Genomic DNA, 17,365 nt, shown 5'->3' with positions numbered 1-17,365 from the left:
CCGCAACTGCAATCTCAATGTAAAAGCCCGAGTGCTTTCACACTGGAGCGCTGTGCTGGCAGGGCGTCAAAAAAAGTCCTGCAAGCAGCTCCTAAAGCGCCCCTTCCCATTGAAATCAATGGGAAGCGCCTGAAAAACGATTTTGGCAGCAGCATTTTGTGAGCGCTTTTAACCCTTTATTTGGCCACTAGCAGGGGTTAAAAGCGCCCCAATATCACTCGAAAAATGCTGGTAAAACGCTTCTAGTTTAAGCGGCGCTTTACGAGCGTTTTTCGGGCATTGACATTGTGAAAGGGCTCTTAAAGCACTTGGGCTTTCACATTGGGATTGCAGATGAGGCTTCTTTCAAGCGCTTCACAGGCCCTTTTTTTAACGCTAAAGCTCTTGAAAACGCCCGAAAAACACCCCAGTGTGAAAGGGGTCTTAAGTACAGGCAGTCCTTGAGTTACGAATACCTGAGTTACGAACAGACCTCAATGCCGGCCGCTTGTGCTTCACGCTGGTCCCGGATACCTCCGAGCAGTTATCTTACAGTGCTGGACACTACATGGCCAAAAGAGCCCAGAAACATCCCTGCACAGGCTGAAGTTACACTTAAAAAGGCACTGTTCCAACTTACACACATATTCCACTTAAGAACACACCTATAGTAGCTATTGTGTTCGTAAGCCAGGGACTGCCTGTACAATTGTGGTCAGGCTAATGCCACGTACACACGAGCGGACTGTATGGCGTACTTAGTCCGTCATACAATCCGACGGACAGTCCGTCATACTTTCCACTGAACGGACTTGACCACACACGGATACCCAAACAGTCCGTCGAAAGCTTGCGCGATGACGTGTACAGCACGTACAACGGGACTAGAAATAGGAAGTCCAATACACAGCAAAGCACCCTTCCGCCGTGTAAATCCTTTCTGGGCATGCGCCATTCTTAGTCCGTCGAACTAGCCTACTGACGAGCGGATTGTCCGCTGAAACCAAAGTATGACGGACAGAATTTCGAAAAATCCGAAATTCTTAGTACGCCGGACTGCACGCTGAAAAAGTCCGCTGAAGCCCACACACGAGCGGACTGTCCGCTGAAATGTGTTTAGACGGACTAAGTACGCCATACAGTCCGCCCGTGTGTACGCGGCATAAGGAGAATAATGCAGTATCACCCTTCAACAGGGGGCAACAAAAATCAGATTGCATGCAGCCTCTACACTTTGGTGTTGATTTACTAAAACTGGAGTGCGCAAAATCTGGTGCAGCTCTGCAAAGAAACCAATCAGCTTCCAGGTTTACTTTGTCAAAGCTTAATTGAACAAGCTGAAGATAGAAGCCAATTGGCTACCATACAAAGCTGCACCAGATTTTGCACCCTCCAGTTTTAGTAAATAAACCCTATTGGTGACCGATTCTCTTTGTGCTAGCGTCCAAACTTATCATCCAGTGGTGGCGATATTCAGCATCCAGGATCTGACCAGCGTAATGCCTTGTACATGTGGTTGGACATTCCGCCCCCAAAATCCGTCTGATTTTTTCCAACCGATTTTGGCCGAAACGTGTTGCATACATGTGAATGGACAAGTTATCGGAAAATCCGATCGCTCAGAACGAGGTGACGTTCATTGCGTACGACGGGATTACGTAGAGGCTAGTAGCCAATATCTTTTGTCTCGTAATTTAATCTGAGCATGTGTGGCACTTTGTCGGAATTCTCTACAAACGATCGGAAAAAGTCTGATCGGATTTTGTTGTTGGAAAATTTGAGAGCCAGCTCTCAAACTTTTTCCGTTGGAATTTCAGGCGGAAAAAGTCCGATAGAGCCCACACTCTCGTGTGTACAGGGCATAAGGCATTAGGCAGCACCAGCATTACTCTGCTAACTACGACCTCCCCCCAATACATTTGGCACCACCCACCGGGTGGAATTTTATGCTTGTGCAACACAAGCATAAAAACAGCGTTCATTAAATCTAAGTTGTGCACTCAACATTTCAAAACCCCTTCATTCAGCACAGTGCCCCATGAACTTTTCCACATTGTACACCACACTTTTCACATATTTATTTGTAAAACATTTTGAAAACCATTTATTTTCCTTCCACTTCACAATTATGTGCCACTTTGTGTTGGTCTATCACATAAAATCCCAATAAAATACAATTACGTTTTTGGTTGTAACATGACAAAATGTGGAAAATTTCAAAGGGTATGAATACTTTTCAAGGCACTGTATATGGCTCCTTTTAAATGTTGATATCTATACATAATGTAGACGGACCTATAGGTGCAAAAAAAAAAAACACTATGCATTTTCCACGGATAGGGAGCCGTCCATGGATGGTAAAGTCCCTGTACGCCACATTCGGGAAAATATGCCATACGTGCATGCACAGGTAAACATTGATGCATCAACAATTACACAAATACGTCTGTATGCATGTATCCTAATTGGAAAATTTAAATTAGAATACTTTGAAACTCAACAAAGTTGAGGGTACAAACTGTAACCCATGACTGCTAGCAATCAATCACAATTCAGACGTCATGGGTTACAACACTTGGTAAGTATTGGCAGTATGTTCAAGCTGATTATAATCAAATGAAAAAGATAAAAACAAAATTTTCATGTGCAAAACATCTGTTCACCAAATGGGATAACAAAAATAAGCTGCCACAACTAACCAGCGAAGGTGTTCCTCTCCAGGAAACTGGTGCTATCAATATGAAATGTCCGATAGTTTGGTCCATTTGGCACACCTCGTGCCGAGTCACGCAGAGCAGCCTCCAAACCCTCCTGGTATAGCAAGAACTTCAGCAAGTAGGATGCAGTTACACAGTCAAAGTGTTTGGTACTTGTGCTCAAATTTATAGCTGCCTGGAACAACTCAAGCAATTTCTCCGGGTCCTGAAACATAAGATACAGAAAAATCATTTACTTATCTAAAGCCTAATATAATCTCAATTCTTTTTTTCTCAGTGATAAACATTAAAGATTTCGACATTCACTTCAGTTCACATCCCAGTTACCAACTTACTATCTGCTTACGGATAACATGATCACTAATTACAACGTACTTGGCACCAATGGCTTGAGGTTCTGGAAGACTGGTAGGTAGCAATACCCACCACGGTCCCTATATGCTGGGAGTTTGTTTTCACCTACAGGATTCCTCTAGGGGTCCAAACATAGAGGTAGACGATCACAATTCTATCCAAACCGACACTAACGTGGAATTTGTTTTAAAGTTGGAAATAAATAAAAACTGTCAGGGGTTATGATTCTCCATTATCCTATCCAAACAGACGGAAAATAAATGTTTTGCCTTCGGTTCAAAGTTAATCAGCATCTCTATGTATAAAGCTGGCTATAGAAATGAGAAAACATTGAACATCGAAGATCAGACCAGCTACCAATACGCTAAACAAGAACACTCTGGCTGCACAAGCCTTCCTGTTCAGGTTATGGTAGAAGGACAAAGGAGGCGCAACAAACACATGACAGGCAGTCGCGCCACCATCTTTTTTCAATAGAATTGGTAATAAAAAAGGGCATTGCTTTCACTTTAGAGCCAACCACAACCCCTCTGAAAATAGCAGCATCGGAAGACTGCCAATTCAAGTCATTGAGCACCGGATTATCACTGACGGTCATGTACATTATTAGCTTGTTACAAGGATACCACATCACAGGCCAATTACACAGTTAGCTAGTTTTCTGGGTATAATTAGTGTATGCAGGTGTGGAGACCTCAGGGCAACTATATATGAATAAGTGGATGAATGAAGGGATATTTGTTTGCGGTTTGCTTCTATGAGTTGGAGGTATGAGCAGTCTGTAGACTGTTGTCAGATCTTGTAAGAAGATAGCAGGAGGAATGCCAGCTGCGGTAGCTGCTATTCTACATGCAGCAAAGATGGCACTAGTTCCCAATGAACAGACAGGCCCATGTCAACATGAATTTTAATTGGTTCCAAACAAAAGGGACACTGTGGGGATAATTTACTGAAAGAGTAGAGACAGTTCACTTAGCAAAGTCAATGTTCACATTGAAAAATGCATGCATGCTCACTTTGCAAAGATGAGTGCTCTGCATTCAAATACACTTTAGGGAATCCCCCCCCCCCCCCAATAATATACCGTATTTATTGGTGTATAACACGCACCTTCATTTTAAGAGGGACATTTCAGGAAAAAAAAAAAACTTACATTTTAAATGAAGAACTTTGAAGCAAAATTAGGGTCACAGCTCATCGGTGCAGCCTCACCAGTGCCCATCTGCAACCACTAAATTGCCCAACAATACACCCTGCACAGTGCCAATCTACAGTCACTAAATTGCCCAACAATGTACCCCAATCAGTGCCCATCTGCAGCCATTAAATTGCTCAAAAATGCAGCCTGCTCAGTGCACATCTGCAGCAATTAAATTGCCCAATATTGTACCCCACTCAGTGCCCATCTGCAGCCATTAAATTGCTCAAAATACCAACCTAATCCTTCCCTTCGTTCCTCCCAAGATCTCCCGCTCTCTAGTTCCCTCGTCACCTCCTCCCATACTCGCCTCCAGGACTTCTCCAGAGCCTCTCCCATCCTCTGGGACTCTCTACCTCAATCTGTCCACTTACAGGCGATCCCTCAAAACTCATCTCTTTAGAGACGCCTATCTGGCCTCCAACAGTTATTACCTCTTGTATCTCTTGACCCTCCCTTCTAGATTGTAAGCTCTAACAAGCAGGGCTCTCTGATTCCTCCTGTACTAAATTATATTGTAATTGTACTGTCTGTCCTCATGCTGTAAAGCGCTGTGTAAACTGTCAGCCCCATAAACAAACATTCTGTATAATAAAATTAATAATAAGAATGATAGGAATAATTAAACCAGCCCCTGACTGTAGATCATGAGTACACCACTAAGCTCCATCCAGCCTTTATATAGAAGACTCTCAACAAATTTCACTGTGCTGTACAATAGTAGTAATAAACACACAGGGGTTAATTTACTATTTAAAAAAAAAAGCATAAAAGTTTTTTTTTTTTACTAAGCCTACTTTAGCCGCTAAGTCCAGAGGATCCAGAGGAGTCCAGAGGATCTCTGCCTTCGCCTTGGTCAACATCATGGAAACTATCTCCTGCGATCCTGGTCAAGACTGGCTTTGCTGACATCCCTTCTGACTCCAGATCATGCTTGCTGTTTCACTACATTGATCCCTGACTTCTGGCTTGGCTGACCATCCATTCCGGTTACTGAACTTTGGCTATGTTTTGACTACGTTTGTTCTTTTTACTTTTATTATTAAAGTGTGATTTAACTGTACTTCTGTTTCAGCCTGATTTCATGATTTCTGACACATACTAGCTCATTATGCCTTTGCCTAATGCCACGTACACACGATCAGACAATCCGACAACAAAATCCATGAATTTTTTCCGACAGATGTTGGCTCAAACTTGTCTTGCATACACGCGGTCGCACAACGTTGTCGGAATTTCCGAACGTCAAGAACGCGGTGACGTACAACACGAAACGACGAGCCAAGAAAAATGAAGTTCAATAGCCAGTGCGGCTCTTCTGATTGATTCCGAGCATACGTGGCACTTTTTGCATCGGAATTGTGTACACACGATCGGAATTTGCGCAAACGGATTTCGTTGTCGGAAAATTTGAGAACCAGATCTAAAATTTTGTGCGATGGAAGCTGTCAGATGGAGCCATTTCCATCGGAAAAAAATCCAACCGTATGTACGAGGCATTATAGTTTTGGTTTGTTTTTTTTGCAGGCATACAACCAATTTAAATATTTTATTATGAATTATGGAGAAGGGGTGGGATTAAATATGTGTGTACTTTTTCTTACTCCTTTTTGGATATGTAAACTACATTTTTTATATATTTTTTTTTTGTCTTCTCTTTAATTAGTTGTTTTAGAAAAGTCTAATACTGATGGATTACTTTTTTTTTTTTTTTTTTTACATGTTCGAAATAAACTAAAACGAACTACTAAGTACTAATACCTTAGTCAAAAGATATATGCAGCCAGCATTGAATGCTTTTTTTAAACAGATATTTTCCTTAAAAGCCTAAAGGAAAAGGGTTTTACTTGGATGACAAATGGTGTAGCTGGTTCATTTTCAGAAGTACTCACTTCACACCGCACTTGGAGGTAAAATGTGAAAGTTTTAACCACTTCAGTCGTAATGAAATTCCAGGAACTATGAGGGTCATGCACCGACGGTAACCATTAAGGGGAATTTGTGAGTCAGTGTGCTGGGAACAACAAAACAGACTGCTGATAAAATGAAAAAAATGGGCAGGCCGGCACTTCTGTCATCCAATGATGAAGTGGTTTTAGTCAGTGTTTGGCTTATACGCGCTTCTACAGAAAACATGGCTGAACCCAACTTCTACTGAAGCCAATACAGGATTTAAAATTCAACTTTCCATTGCATCTTAGGGCTTTGGTTTGATCTGTATTCCACACACCAGTAAATTCTGTGTTACTTTGTATTTCTGTTGTTACCATGACTCGAAAAGATAATATGCTATAATTAGGCTATCTACAGGCACTATTGAGAAATAATTCAATTTGTCCTGGCAGCCCAAATCCTTCATTATGGAGTGTGATTGTGTATTACTGTGGTGTGTGTGTGTGTGTGTGTGTGTGTGTGTGTGTGTGTGTGTGTGTGTGTTAACGATAAGGAAAGTCTTCCAATCATAATAAAATCCAGACCAATTTTCAATGAACACTGGGAAAGTAGGGGTTAACAGGAAAGTAAAAACAAGCATCCAAATCAGTTAAAAGTCCCGGATTTGTTAGTTTACTTCTCTTTTCCCATAGTAAAAAATAACAAGTTTATGTCAATTCGATAATAAATCTAAAGAAATTTTTAGTTTCGGAAAAAGAGGGTATTGATTAAACCCTATTGATTTTTTTTAAGGCGTTACTAAACCCATGATCCTGCATTCACTATATCTGATCTCCCATCGAACATGGAAATGCAATTATTTTAGTATATATAAACTGCTAAATACCTTTTCTCATCAGCAGTATATAGCAGTCTTGTGACTCATATCAGTGTCTGGTTAAAGGGGTTGTAAAGCTTTGTTTTTTATTTTCTAAATAGGTTCCTTTAAGCTAGTGCATTGTTACCTTTTCCTTCGATTTCCCTTCTAAATGTTTTTTTTCTTTGTCTGAATTTCTCACTTCCTGTTTCTCCTCAGTAAACTTCAGTAAACTTCACACCATCATCTGAGCGGTGTTTAATCAGCCAGAACAGGAAGTGAGAAATTCAGACAAAGAAAAAAAATTTAGAAATCAAAGGAAAAGGTAAGTGAACCAACAATGCACTAGCTTAAAGGAACCTATTTAAAAAAAAAAAAACTTTACAACCCCTTTAAAGCTTGTAAGAGGACTTTTTATTCTACTCTGACTGTCCTATGAGGCTGCATGACCCCTGACCCTCTGTCTGGAAAGTGCTGATTGGCCTTGTGCTGATCACATGCACCATCCCAATAAAAAAATAAATACAAAAATCTCTAGCAATACACACCAACCTGAGCATGTGCAGAGTGACTCCAAAGGCTCGGCCTTATCAATAGATGGATTGGGGACAGTGGAAGAAGAAGAAGATTACTTAGACTGTGTCCCCCTGGAGAGATTTACCTGTACCTCCTGTACTGGAACACAAGAAGTGGACCTCGCCAGTAAGGAGGAACTGACTTCTTAGACGGCCATCACAGGAACAGGTGTCACCTTTAGAAAATCACATCTTTTGTTCTAGTGACAGCTACAAAAAAATACTAGGAATTTTTACTTACCTGTAAACTCGTTATTTTGGAATACAGTACAGGACACAGGAATGGTATTCATAGACCATGGGTAGTTGCAGGCTACCTTCATGTGATTGGGCACAAAAACCTTCCTAGGCCACCCTTATAGTGGACTTGTATAATCCCGCCAACTCTGAGAGACTCCAGTTTTTTAGCAAGCCAAGCAATAAGGAGTGATCAAGACACAAAGGGTGCAGGGTCCTTATTCTTCAAGATAAGGAATTTTTTCAGGAAAATAAAAAATTCCTATTATCTTAATTGTACAGTACAGGACTTAAAGTAGATGTAACTCCTCTCCTATACCCAATGAAGTGAACAGCAACCGATGATACACAGGGAGGAATCATATCTCCCTACACAAGTTTTACTTGTTTACCTGCAGTCTTCCCCTTTCTAAAGTCTTTGGAAAGTGCAGATTGTGTTAGAAATCTTTCTTCCTCTTTCAGCAGTGGGTTGGGAGTCTGGGCTTACACTGTGTGAGAGCTGATTGGAGGTAAGGGACCCCCCCCCCCCCCATATCCACATAGACAGAGGAACAAAGGAACATGCAGAGCTGTAATCTGAATAGACAAGCTCTCTGCTCATCTACCTCTTCTTGTCAGAAGTTATCATGCTGATAACAGAGGAACGAAACACCAGAGAGAAACTGCGCTTTGCAGAAAGATAAGTAAACACTACAGAAATATGTGCTCAGGTCAAATTTTATGAATGGGGTTTACAATCACTTTAATTCATGGGACATACCCTAGCACTAAACCGAGGAGTGGGCAACAACATAGCAAATAGAACTGCCAACGGGGCCACAGGAAAACAAGGGTTAAAAAACCCAAACAAAAAAGATAACAGCTTGAAGCACTTTGTGGTGTAAGCTGGCGTTGGCCTGAATATCCACCTGGTAGAACTTATAGAACACGTTGAAGAAAGGAACAGGTGGCGGCCTTTCAAGCCTGGTAAGCAGATGCTTGATGCTAAAAAGCCCAAGAAACAACAACTCCAAAGGAATAGGCTCTTGATAGGAACAGGAGGAACTCTGTCACAAAGAGTGTAAGTCCTAGAAATAATCTGCCTGATCCAATTGGCAATGGTGGAGCAGGAAGCAGGATGCTATTTACAAGGGCCTACAGGCAGAACAAAAATATCTGTGGGTTGATTTACTAAGGGCAAACAGACTGTTACACTCTGCAAGGTGGTCATTAAATATTCTTTCTTTTGGTGTAAAGCTGAAAGAATGGAAGACAAAAAGAAAAGAGGTGCTAGAGATAGAAACTATTTTGTACCCCTTTGAGATGAAAGCCTAGAGCCAGAAGTCTGGGATGTCTCGGATTTAGACCTGCACAAATGTCAACAGACATCCTCCCGTTCCAAGGAGTGGGGATGCCCCTTTATTGTGAGGAGGGCTTTTATGCAGAATTGGTAAATCTGGAAGTCCATGGCTTGAGCCAAAAGGTGGTGTTAAACCTTAGTTTGGAATCGGAAGTCCTGGGGAGAGCGAAAAGCTCTCTTTTGCCGAGTAGAGGAAGTGACCATACGAGTAGAAAACTTATGGGGTAGAAGTGCCTTTTCCCCAGTGACATAATGATGAATTTGTCAGAAAATGGCAGGATCCACTACTGGAACTGCCCATTTCTTTATAAATTCCTTTTCCATAGGATACATTTCAGCAAGAAGCTTAGGAGGGGTGAATATACATTTAGGATTGATTCAGTCCTTAAATTCCACAATTAATCTGCGCGTGTCTTCCTTGACTTAGTCAGCTTTTTAATGCCCATAGAGCGTTTTTTAAGCTGTGCAGTCAGATGCTGCTAGGCAAAGACTAATGAGCATCACATCAATGAGTATGTCCACAGTACAGAGGATTTGGTGCAAAACCGGGGCTTGTACCTCATAAAATGCAGAAGGAAAATCCTCTGCTACAAAATCAGGATCCACAAAACATTCCTTCTAACATCTTCAGGTAAAGGAGGTTCGCTCTCTGAATCCTGAGCAGGGTCAGGGAGAATAGAGGATGTGTAGCGTTTCAGGCCTCAGGAAACGAAAGGTTCTAGAAATGCGTTTTACACAGAATTCAGACACAGCGGCAGAGAAATCTGCTTTTACCCAACAGCCTTCATAGTAGGGATCTAGAGTGAGACGAGGGGATTGGTGTCATGATAGGACACTGACCCGAAACAAGGGAACAGTTATCACCCTGAGGGTGGTTTGCGTTTCCTACAGGCTGGCAGCAGAACATATACTTTTCGACCTGTTGTACCAGCTCTCTCGCTTCTATGAACCACCATTGCTAAGTGAGGGGGTTCCCAATGGGATACTCATGGAATAAACATTGCGATCATTTTAGTTTTTTCATATTCAGATACAGGAGCTGCTATAACCCAGGAGCTGATCACGTTCTTGTGGTTACCCTACTGTAGAAGATGGTAGCAACATACTCGGCTGATTTACTACAACTGGAAAGTGCAAAATCCAGTGCAGATCAGCATAGAAACCAATCAGCTTCCTTTTTATTTTTTTGTCAATGCTTAATTGAACAATCTGAAGTTAGACGATGATTGGCTACCATACACACCTGCATCAGATTTGGGACTCTCCAGTGCGTATTTGGAGAAAAAGCCATGCAGAAATGTGCCCACCCGGGAGGCGTGACACAGAAACCTCATCATCCTGGGACCTTGAAGAAGGGGACATACCCTGGAAGTTTGTCCTGGAAAACTGTCTCTGTCCCGAGACTAAGATAGGAGGAGAGAAATCACCAATATTAAATTGCCCATACCAAGAAACATTAGAAACATTGTGGCAGGGATTACCACAATAAAATGAATAACTCCCCTGCCTAACAACTGCATAGTCTCCTATGCACTGCAGACAGGGAAATCCTTGACTTTAATACTGATCCATAGAAATGGACCATGGCCCTGGTCCTGTATAGCACCCCCTGGCTAACTATACATGTTGCACTACGTTCCAAGGGGAGTGTCCCACGCAGGACTAAGTGTACAAAGCAGGGTGGATTTTCTTTGAATCAAATCAATTTAAATCACAATTTAAATCACTAGTAAAAAGGCTTGATTTAAATCATAATTTTTAAAGAGCAACTGTCATTTCTGTCCTCCTCTGACCTGCTGTTGTTTTACCGACAGTCTCATTCACTTTAATGGGATGGCTGGAGATGCGGCACTGACACAACAAGGTGAGGGACGTGGCGGCAGCAGGCGAGTGGATGCCCGCTAACAGGCACTGCCATGATGGATCTGAAATGACAGGTGCTCTTTAAATGTAAGGACTCATTCTTGCTGGTAGTTAGAATCTTTAATATTTGCATACAAAATTAAGGTTTCCTATTTAGAATAATAAGCTGTCAGGATAGCTAGACAACAGCGATATCAGAATCAATTCAATCACACAGTTTGTAGTCTACATAGATTTGCAAAACAATGAGATGAAGGAATATTGCTGATTTTTATTTTATCTCATGGCTACTGTGAAATTGTGTGAATGCATGAACGCAGTGCATTTTAGCTTGCAGAGCTTGGATTCATTGAATGAGTTTACCAAAAATGTAAATATTGCAGAATATACAGCCTCCTGCTACATAACTAATCTCCATTTCATGCTGAGTAAAGAAAATTATTAACATATCTTAAATAGAAAACTATCTTTAGATAGACCTTTACTCCAAAATGATTTTATTAAAACACATAAAAAAAAAAAAAAAATCTTATTTTTTTTTTATTTTTTTAAATCATTGCTTTATATCCATCCAATGCAAATTTACAGGCCAGCACCACATAGTATGGTCCCCAGTGTACACAACAAGGGGAAACCAATCCTGAAACTGCAAAGTAGCCAAAGCAAGCATGCAGTCAGATCTTTATAGAAGCTTCAGAGAAAAAAAAAAAAAAAAAAACTAAAAGTAGTTGTAAAGGCACTCCATGCAGCAAGGTAAAAAAACCTTCTGCATGCAACTTTCCCCGCAGCCCCCCCCCCTAAATAAATACCTGAGCCCGATCACGATCCAGCGATGTGTATGAGAGCCAAGGCTCTCTTGCTTCTCATTGGCACAGATACAGCAGCAGAGGAGCCATTGACGAGGAGCAGCTCCATTCTGTGGGTCTTATGGACACAGAGCATGGCTCAAGAGCAAGCATGCATGAGCACTAGCGGGGGGGGGGAATCCAGAAGAGGGGGATTGGGGCTGCTGTTACTTTAATAATAATAAAAAATAAAAAAAACACACAAGCTTTACAATCAATCACTTAAATGGATATAAAAGAATAATATACTTTGAAGTCTGTCAGAGTGGGTGGGTTTATTTACAAGTGCGCTCTAGGGGTGGCCCTAGTGCTTTTGACATTTTCCAATTGCCTGAAAGTAGCCTGTGGATAAACCATGGTTTATGAATACAAGTCTTGTATCCTGAACTGTACTAATAAAGTATTTTGGACTTTTAATCACTTTTAGTCCTGGTAACAATAGAGGATGCATTTCTATCCAATGGAGGCACAGGCAGCAATATGGACCCCAATTACAAGAAACCGTCAGCATACCACCCATGTACCTCAAACAATCATTGAGGTCGAAATGCAAATGTGGTCACATAAAATAAGATAATATAGCACATTGTATCCACTATTTTGATCATAACTAAATTTTTAAGGCGCATGGGTGGTGTGCTGGCTATTCCTTGTAATTGAGGTTTATCATTGCGGTATGTGGGCGGAGTCACGCAAATCATTCCTTTCTGTCCCATTTAGCCCTCTGAGCATCAAGAACCAACCATTGGTGTACAGCACAGTTGCACCCATACTTGCCCATAAGCAGAATCTGAGCTTATTCTTGGGTTGAGTGCCAACGTAAAGATATGTAAACACCTTTATTATGAGACGACAATGCTGTATTTTACAGAAGTTTTTAGTTTTTTTTGTCTTGGGTTCCTTTTGTACAACCTCACCAGGATATTACTACTCCCCAGGAAACATAAGCCCTCCACCACAAAGCCATATATTGCACGGAGGACTAAGACTAGGTTTCCACTATAGCGACCTCAAAGTCGCATGATTTTTCCACAACTTGAAACAATGCCTGTGTATTCTTGAGGTCTATGGGCCTCAAATTGCATCAACGTCGGACCAAAGTAGTGAAGGGACTACTTTGAAGTCGCACAGATATGAGCGGTACTCATTGGAAATCATGGGGTACGACTTGTCATGCGACTTTGCAGTCCCAAGCCGCAGGACAAGTTGCACAAGTGGAAACGGAGCCCAAGAAGCCCAAAACTGCTGCATACAAGTTGGTAAATACTGGTCATGTAAAATTATGGATATATGCTTTTCCCTTGAGATGAGACTTTTCAGAGTCTCATCATTAAATAAGCAATATAAGCAAAACAAAGTATATAGTATATAGAGCTGCCGCTCTAGGTGGGTCTGCTAAGGCATCACCACCACCTTTAGACACATTCTGGTGCCAACTCTGCTTTTCCAGCCGTATGCAGAATGCAAATCCAATGAGCTGCACTTCTGATAAATCATCCGCTTAACCACTTCCTTACTGGGCACTTAAACCCCCCTCCTGTCCAGACCAATTTTCAGCTTTCAGCGCTGATGCACTTTGAATGATAATTGCGCGGTCATGCTACACTGTACCCAAATGAAATTTTTATCATTTTTTCCCACAAATAGAGCTTCTTTTGGTGATATTTGATCAACTCTGCGGTTTTTAGTTTTTGTTAAAAAAAAAAATTAAAAAGACCGAATCTTTTTTCATTTTTTTTATATATTTTGTTATAACATTTTGCAAACAGGTAATTTTTCTGGGCACTGGTGGGCTGAACTGATGGGCACTGAGAGGTGGCACTGGTGGGCACTGAGAAGTGGCACTGATAGCTGGCAGTGATGGGCACTGATTGGCACCACTGGTGGACATTGATAGGTGACACTTGTAGGCATTGATAGGTGGTACTCATGGGCACTGATCAGTGGCACTGGCAGGGGGTACCAATTGGCATAGATGAGGCAGATGTGCCTCCTTCCTCTTCCGGGCTGATGTCCTTTGAACATAAGCCGGTGATAGGCTTTTTTTTCTTCTCACGCGGTCGGCCGAGCTTTTGTTTACACATGTGATCAGCTGTCACTGGCTGACAACTGATCACATGGTAAGGGGCTAGGACCGTCCACTTACTTGGATCTTTGATCACCCGAGTCTCGGTGATCACAGCACAGGGCGCGCGGGGAGCATGCAAAGGGGAGGCCGTCATTCGGCTATAGCGTGGACGCCAAGTGGTTAAGCCCCTGTTAACATCGGTGCGACTTGTCGTGCGATTTGGCAGTTCCAAATCGGTTGTCAGCAATGGAACCGTTTATATGCCTGCGACTCATGTTATAGCGATTATGAAAAAAGGTTCCTGCACTACTTTTTACAAATTTTATTGCAACTTGCATAGGACGCGTGTTAAATTAAGTCACAAGCCACAATTAAATCAGCAGTGCAAATCACACTGACATGTGGCTTTGAAATCACGCTGAAGTAGCACAATTTCAAAGCAGCATCAGTGTGAACCAGGGCTTAATACAAGTATAACAGCAAAAAAAAAAAGGATACTCTGGGACAGGGAAAAGGGTTAACAAGTTTTGCACTATCTAGCGTTTATTCATGACTTGCAGCGCAGGAGTCATGAATAAGCGCAAAACTGCATAAAACGCGCTGACCTTTTTTAGCTGTTTTTGTGTCTTTTTTTTAATTCTGATAATAAAGTGAATGTTTTTTCGGTAGCGCAGCTAGTTAAATGTTATCTGTTACTTCTGCAGGGCATACAGGCTGAAGGCCTCTAAACCTATAAGTGCCTGGCCATGTCTTGCAGTAGTGTAGAATTGGAGAGCTAGAGGGCCTGGGAGTTCATTTGCAAACATGGCCCCTATTAAAGCGATACTAAAGTCTTTTTTCTTTAAAAATAACAGACATGTTATACTTACTTGCTCTGAGAAATAGTTCTGCACAGAATAGTCCCGATCCTCCTCTTCTCGGGTCCCTCTTCGCTGCTTTTGGCCCCTCTCTCCTGCTGAGTGCGCCACCCCCCCCCCCCCCCCCACAGAAAACAGCTTGCTATGGGGGCACCAGAGCCAATTCATTCAGACATGGAGCCGTGGTTCGGCCCCAACCCCTCTCTCTCCTGATTGGCTAACTGACTTTGATTGACAGCAGCAGGAGCCAATGATGCTGCTGCTGCGTCTCAGCAAATCAGGAGGGAGAGTCCCGGACAGCCGAGGCACATCGCTGGATAAAGAGGGGGTCTGGGTAAGTATTAGAAGGGCTCCTACACACAGAAGGTTTTTTATCTTAATGCAGAGAATGCATTAGGATATAAAAACGTCTGCCTTTACAACTCCTTTAAGATCTCAGTGTTTAAGGTAGGGGTCAGAGATTCAACCCTCCGGCATCCAATCAAAATGAACATTTTTGTTAAGGCTAAACATAACCTTTACACGTTTGACTGTATTACCAAAACTATTGGCATGCTGGTGTTCATAAAAACTTTGCAGCTTTATGACTTTGTCCACGTTTTCTTTTTTCACAAATCATAGATGTTAATCTTCATTCTTGTTCAAACGGTCAAATAACTCTCCATCCCCCCTGAAGCTAGTGCTTCGTACAAATAGCACAATTTCTCATCGATTGCGTTGCCAGCATGGAGCACTTTCTTTTTGCATTCTGGTCATAATTACCTGGAGGCCCAGAGCAGATGGGGGCAGCTTTCTCAGAAGTTCAAAGGCAAGGAGTTTCACTTCCTCAAAGGTGTTACTGAAGCACTCTAGGAGAGCGTGCACATTGTTACCGCTGACCGACTGAGCGAACTGAAATACGCTCTGACAACAGCCTGTGAAAAGACATCATTAGTAGGAAAGAAATCTCACTAATACGTTTCTGCTTCACAAAACAAAGCTCGTTAAGCTTTACTGCTCCCAATAAAGGAGCACGGAGACCTGCACATGTGAATTACCAAGTGCAGATGTAGCCCTGGCTTCCAGATACATTTAAAAGAAAAGCCGTATTAAATGCAGATGTTTTCGTTTCCGCACTTTAGGTCATTGTTGTTACAGAGGAGATCCCAACACTCCATGTCCCCCAAGACGGAATGAGCCCAGATACAAACACATAAAATGAGTATATTTTAAAAAACGAAGGTAAAATCAAAGAATAATTATGTCGGGGCAGTACATTTCAAGGAACCAGGTAAAATTCCAACTGTCAATTTTTTGTTTTTAGGCTTTTGTCAATGGAAGTACTTTTTCCCCCTTTACCAATGAGGAGAAGGACTCTGTCATAAAGCAAAACGTCACTCAAATCTGCAGATGGAAGCTACTGTTCTCTAACCTCTGGTTTGACTGCCAATATCAAGGCCGAAACATCCTAGTAGGGATGAACAGCCTCAATTTAAAATCCCCAGTATTATCAATCTGCAGTCCAGGACTACAATGATGAACAGAGCTGTATCCAAAGAATGTTCTCCAAAATTAGCACTCGGGTTGTGTTTTAAGTAGCATTGGTATTGATACCAAGAATTTGCATGCTCCTAATGCCTAGTCCAATACCTTGACACTTAGAAAAGATCGGTGCGCCACGGGGGGAGTTAGAATTCCCGATCTCCCTGTGTGGCTTTCAATAAAGCAGCTGACAGCCGCTTCTCCTCCTCTCCCCTCCGCGGCTTTCAGCTGCTTTATTGAAAGCCGCACAGGGAGATCAGCGATTATAACTTCCACTGCGCCGCATCGATCATTCCCAAGTGTCCCCTCTATCTTCCTCCATCTCCCCTCTGTGTCGTCCTCTATGCTCCTCTGGTCCCCCCCAGCCCCGTCCCCCCGTCCCCATCCCAATCTGTCCTTTACTGGCTCCTTCCTTTCCTGAATGGTCAGTGATCAAAAAAACAAAACAAAAACAAAACACTGACACTCCACTGCCCCCCCCCCCCCAAAAAAAAAGAAGAAAGCATTGTTAAAAATGTGTATTTTATATGGCCCCTTAAGGTAAAGGACACTGACACACCCTAGACAGGACATTCAATTCCCCACATAACCCCTCCCCTTACTGGGAGTACCTCAGTTTTTTGGCAAAGCAATACACATGTAACCAAAGAGGGGAGGGACCTCTGTGTCAAATGATGTACTCCAAGAAAAGGATTTTACAGGTAAGCGGTTCTAAAAATCCCATTTTCTTTATCGTACATCCCAGGACACAGAGCCACAGTAATTACTGTCTGGGATGTCCCAGCGCAATGCCACCTGAGAGAAGAGGAGACACAAACAAAATTAGGGTGCAATCATACCCGAGGACCTATACTGCTGTCTGCAGTACACTGCTTCCAAAGACGATATCCTCATGCATTCTTACATGCACCTGATAGAATCTTGTGAATGTATGGACTGTAGACCGAGTTGCGGCCTTGCAGATTTGAGCCATGGAGGCCTGGTGATGCACTGCTCATAAAGCACTAACAGCCCTGGTGGCGCTTTGATTTGAAGAGGTGGAACTTTCCTCTTCAAAACCATA

At 42.2% G+C, this 17,365-nt stretch overlaps 1 protein-coding gene across 2 annotated transcripts in view; it reads right to left on the bottom strand.

Annotated features, from left to right (window-relative positions):
* Nucleotides 1–17,365, bottom strand: part of THADA (THADA armadillo repeat containing) — a 930,763-nt gene that overhangs the window by 852,873 nt on the left and 60,525 nt on the right. For both annotated transcript variants that reach the window (XM_077485673.1, XM_077485674.1), the window contains exons 16-17: nucleotides 15,544–15,695; nucleotides 2,679–2,901 (exon numbers count right to left, since the gene is read on the bottom strand). In XM_077485673.1, the coding sequence (XP_077341799.1) occupies nucleotides 2,679–2,901; nucleotides 15,544–15,695 (375 nt within the window). The remainder of the gene's footprint in view (nucleotides 1–2,678; nucleotides 2,902–15,543; nucleotides 15,696–17,365) is intronic.

Source organism: Lithobates pipiens, unplaced genomic scaffold, assembly GCF_037356315.1.
Source record: "Lithobates pipiens isolate NorthernLeopardFrog02 unplaced genomic scaffold, aLitPip1_a1.2 Scaffold_18, whole genome shotgun sequence".
Classification (NCBI taxonomy): domain Eukaryota; kingdom Metazoa; phylum Chordata; class Amphibia; order Anura; family Ranidae; genus Lithobates; species Lithobates pipiens.
The sequence above is the reverse complement of the archived record's forward strand: the minus strand, read 5'-3'. Positions and strand labels throughout refer to the sequence as shown.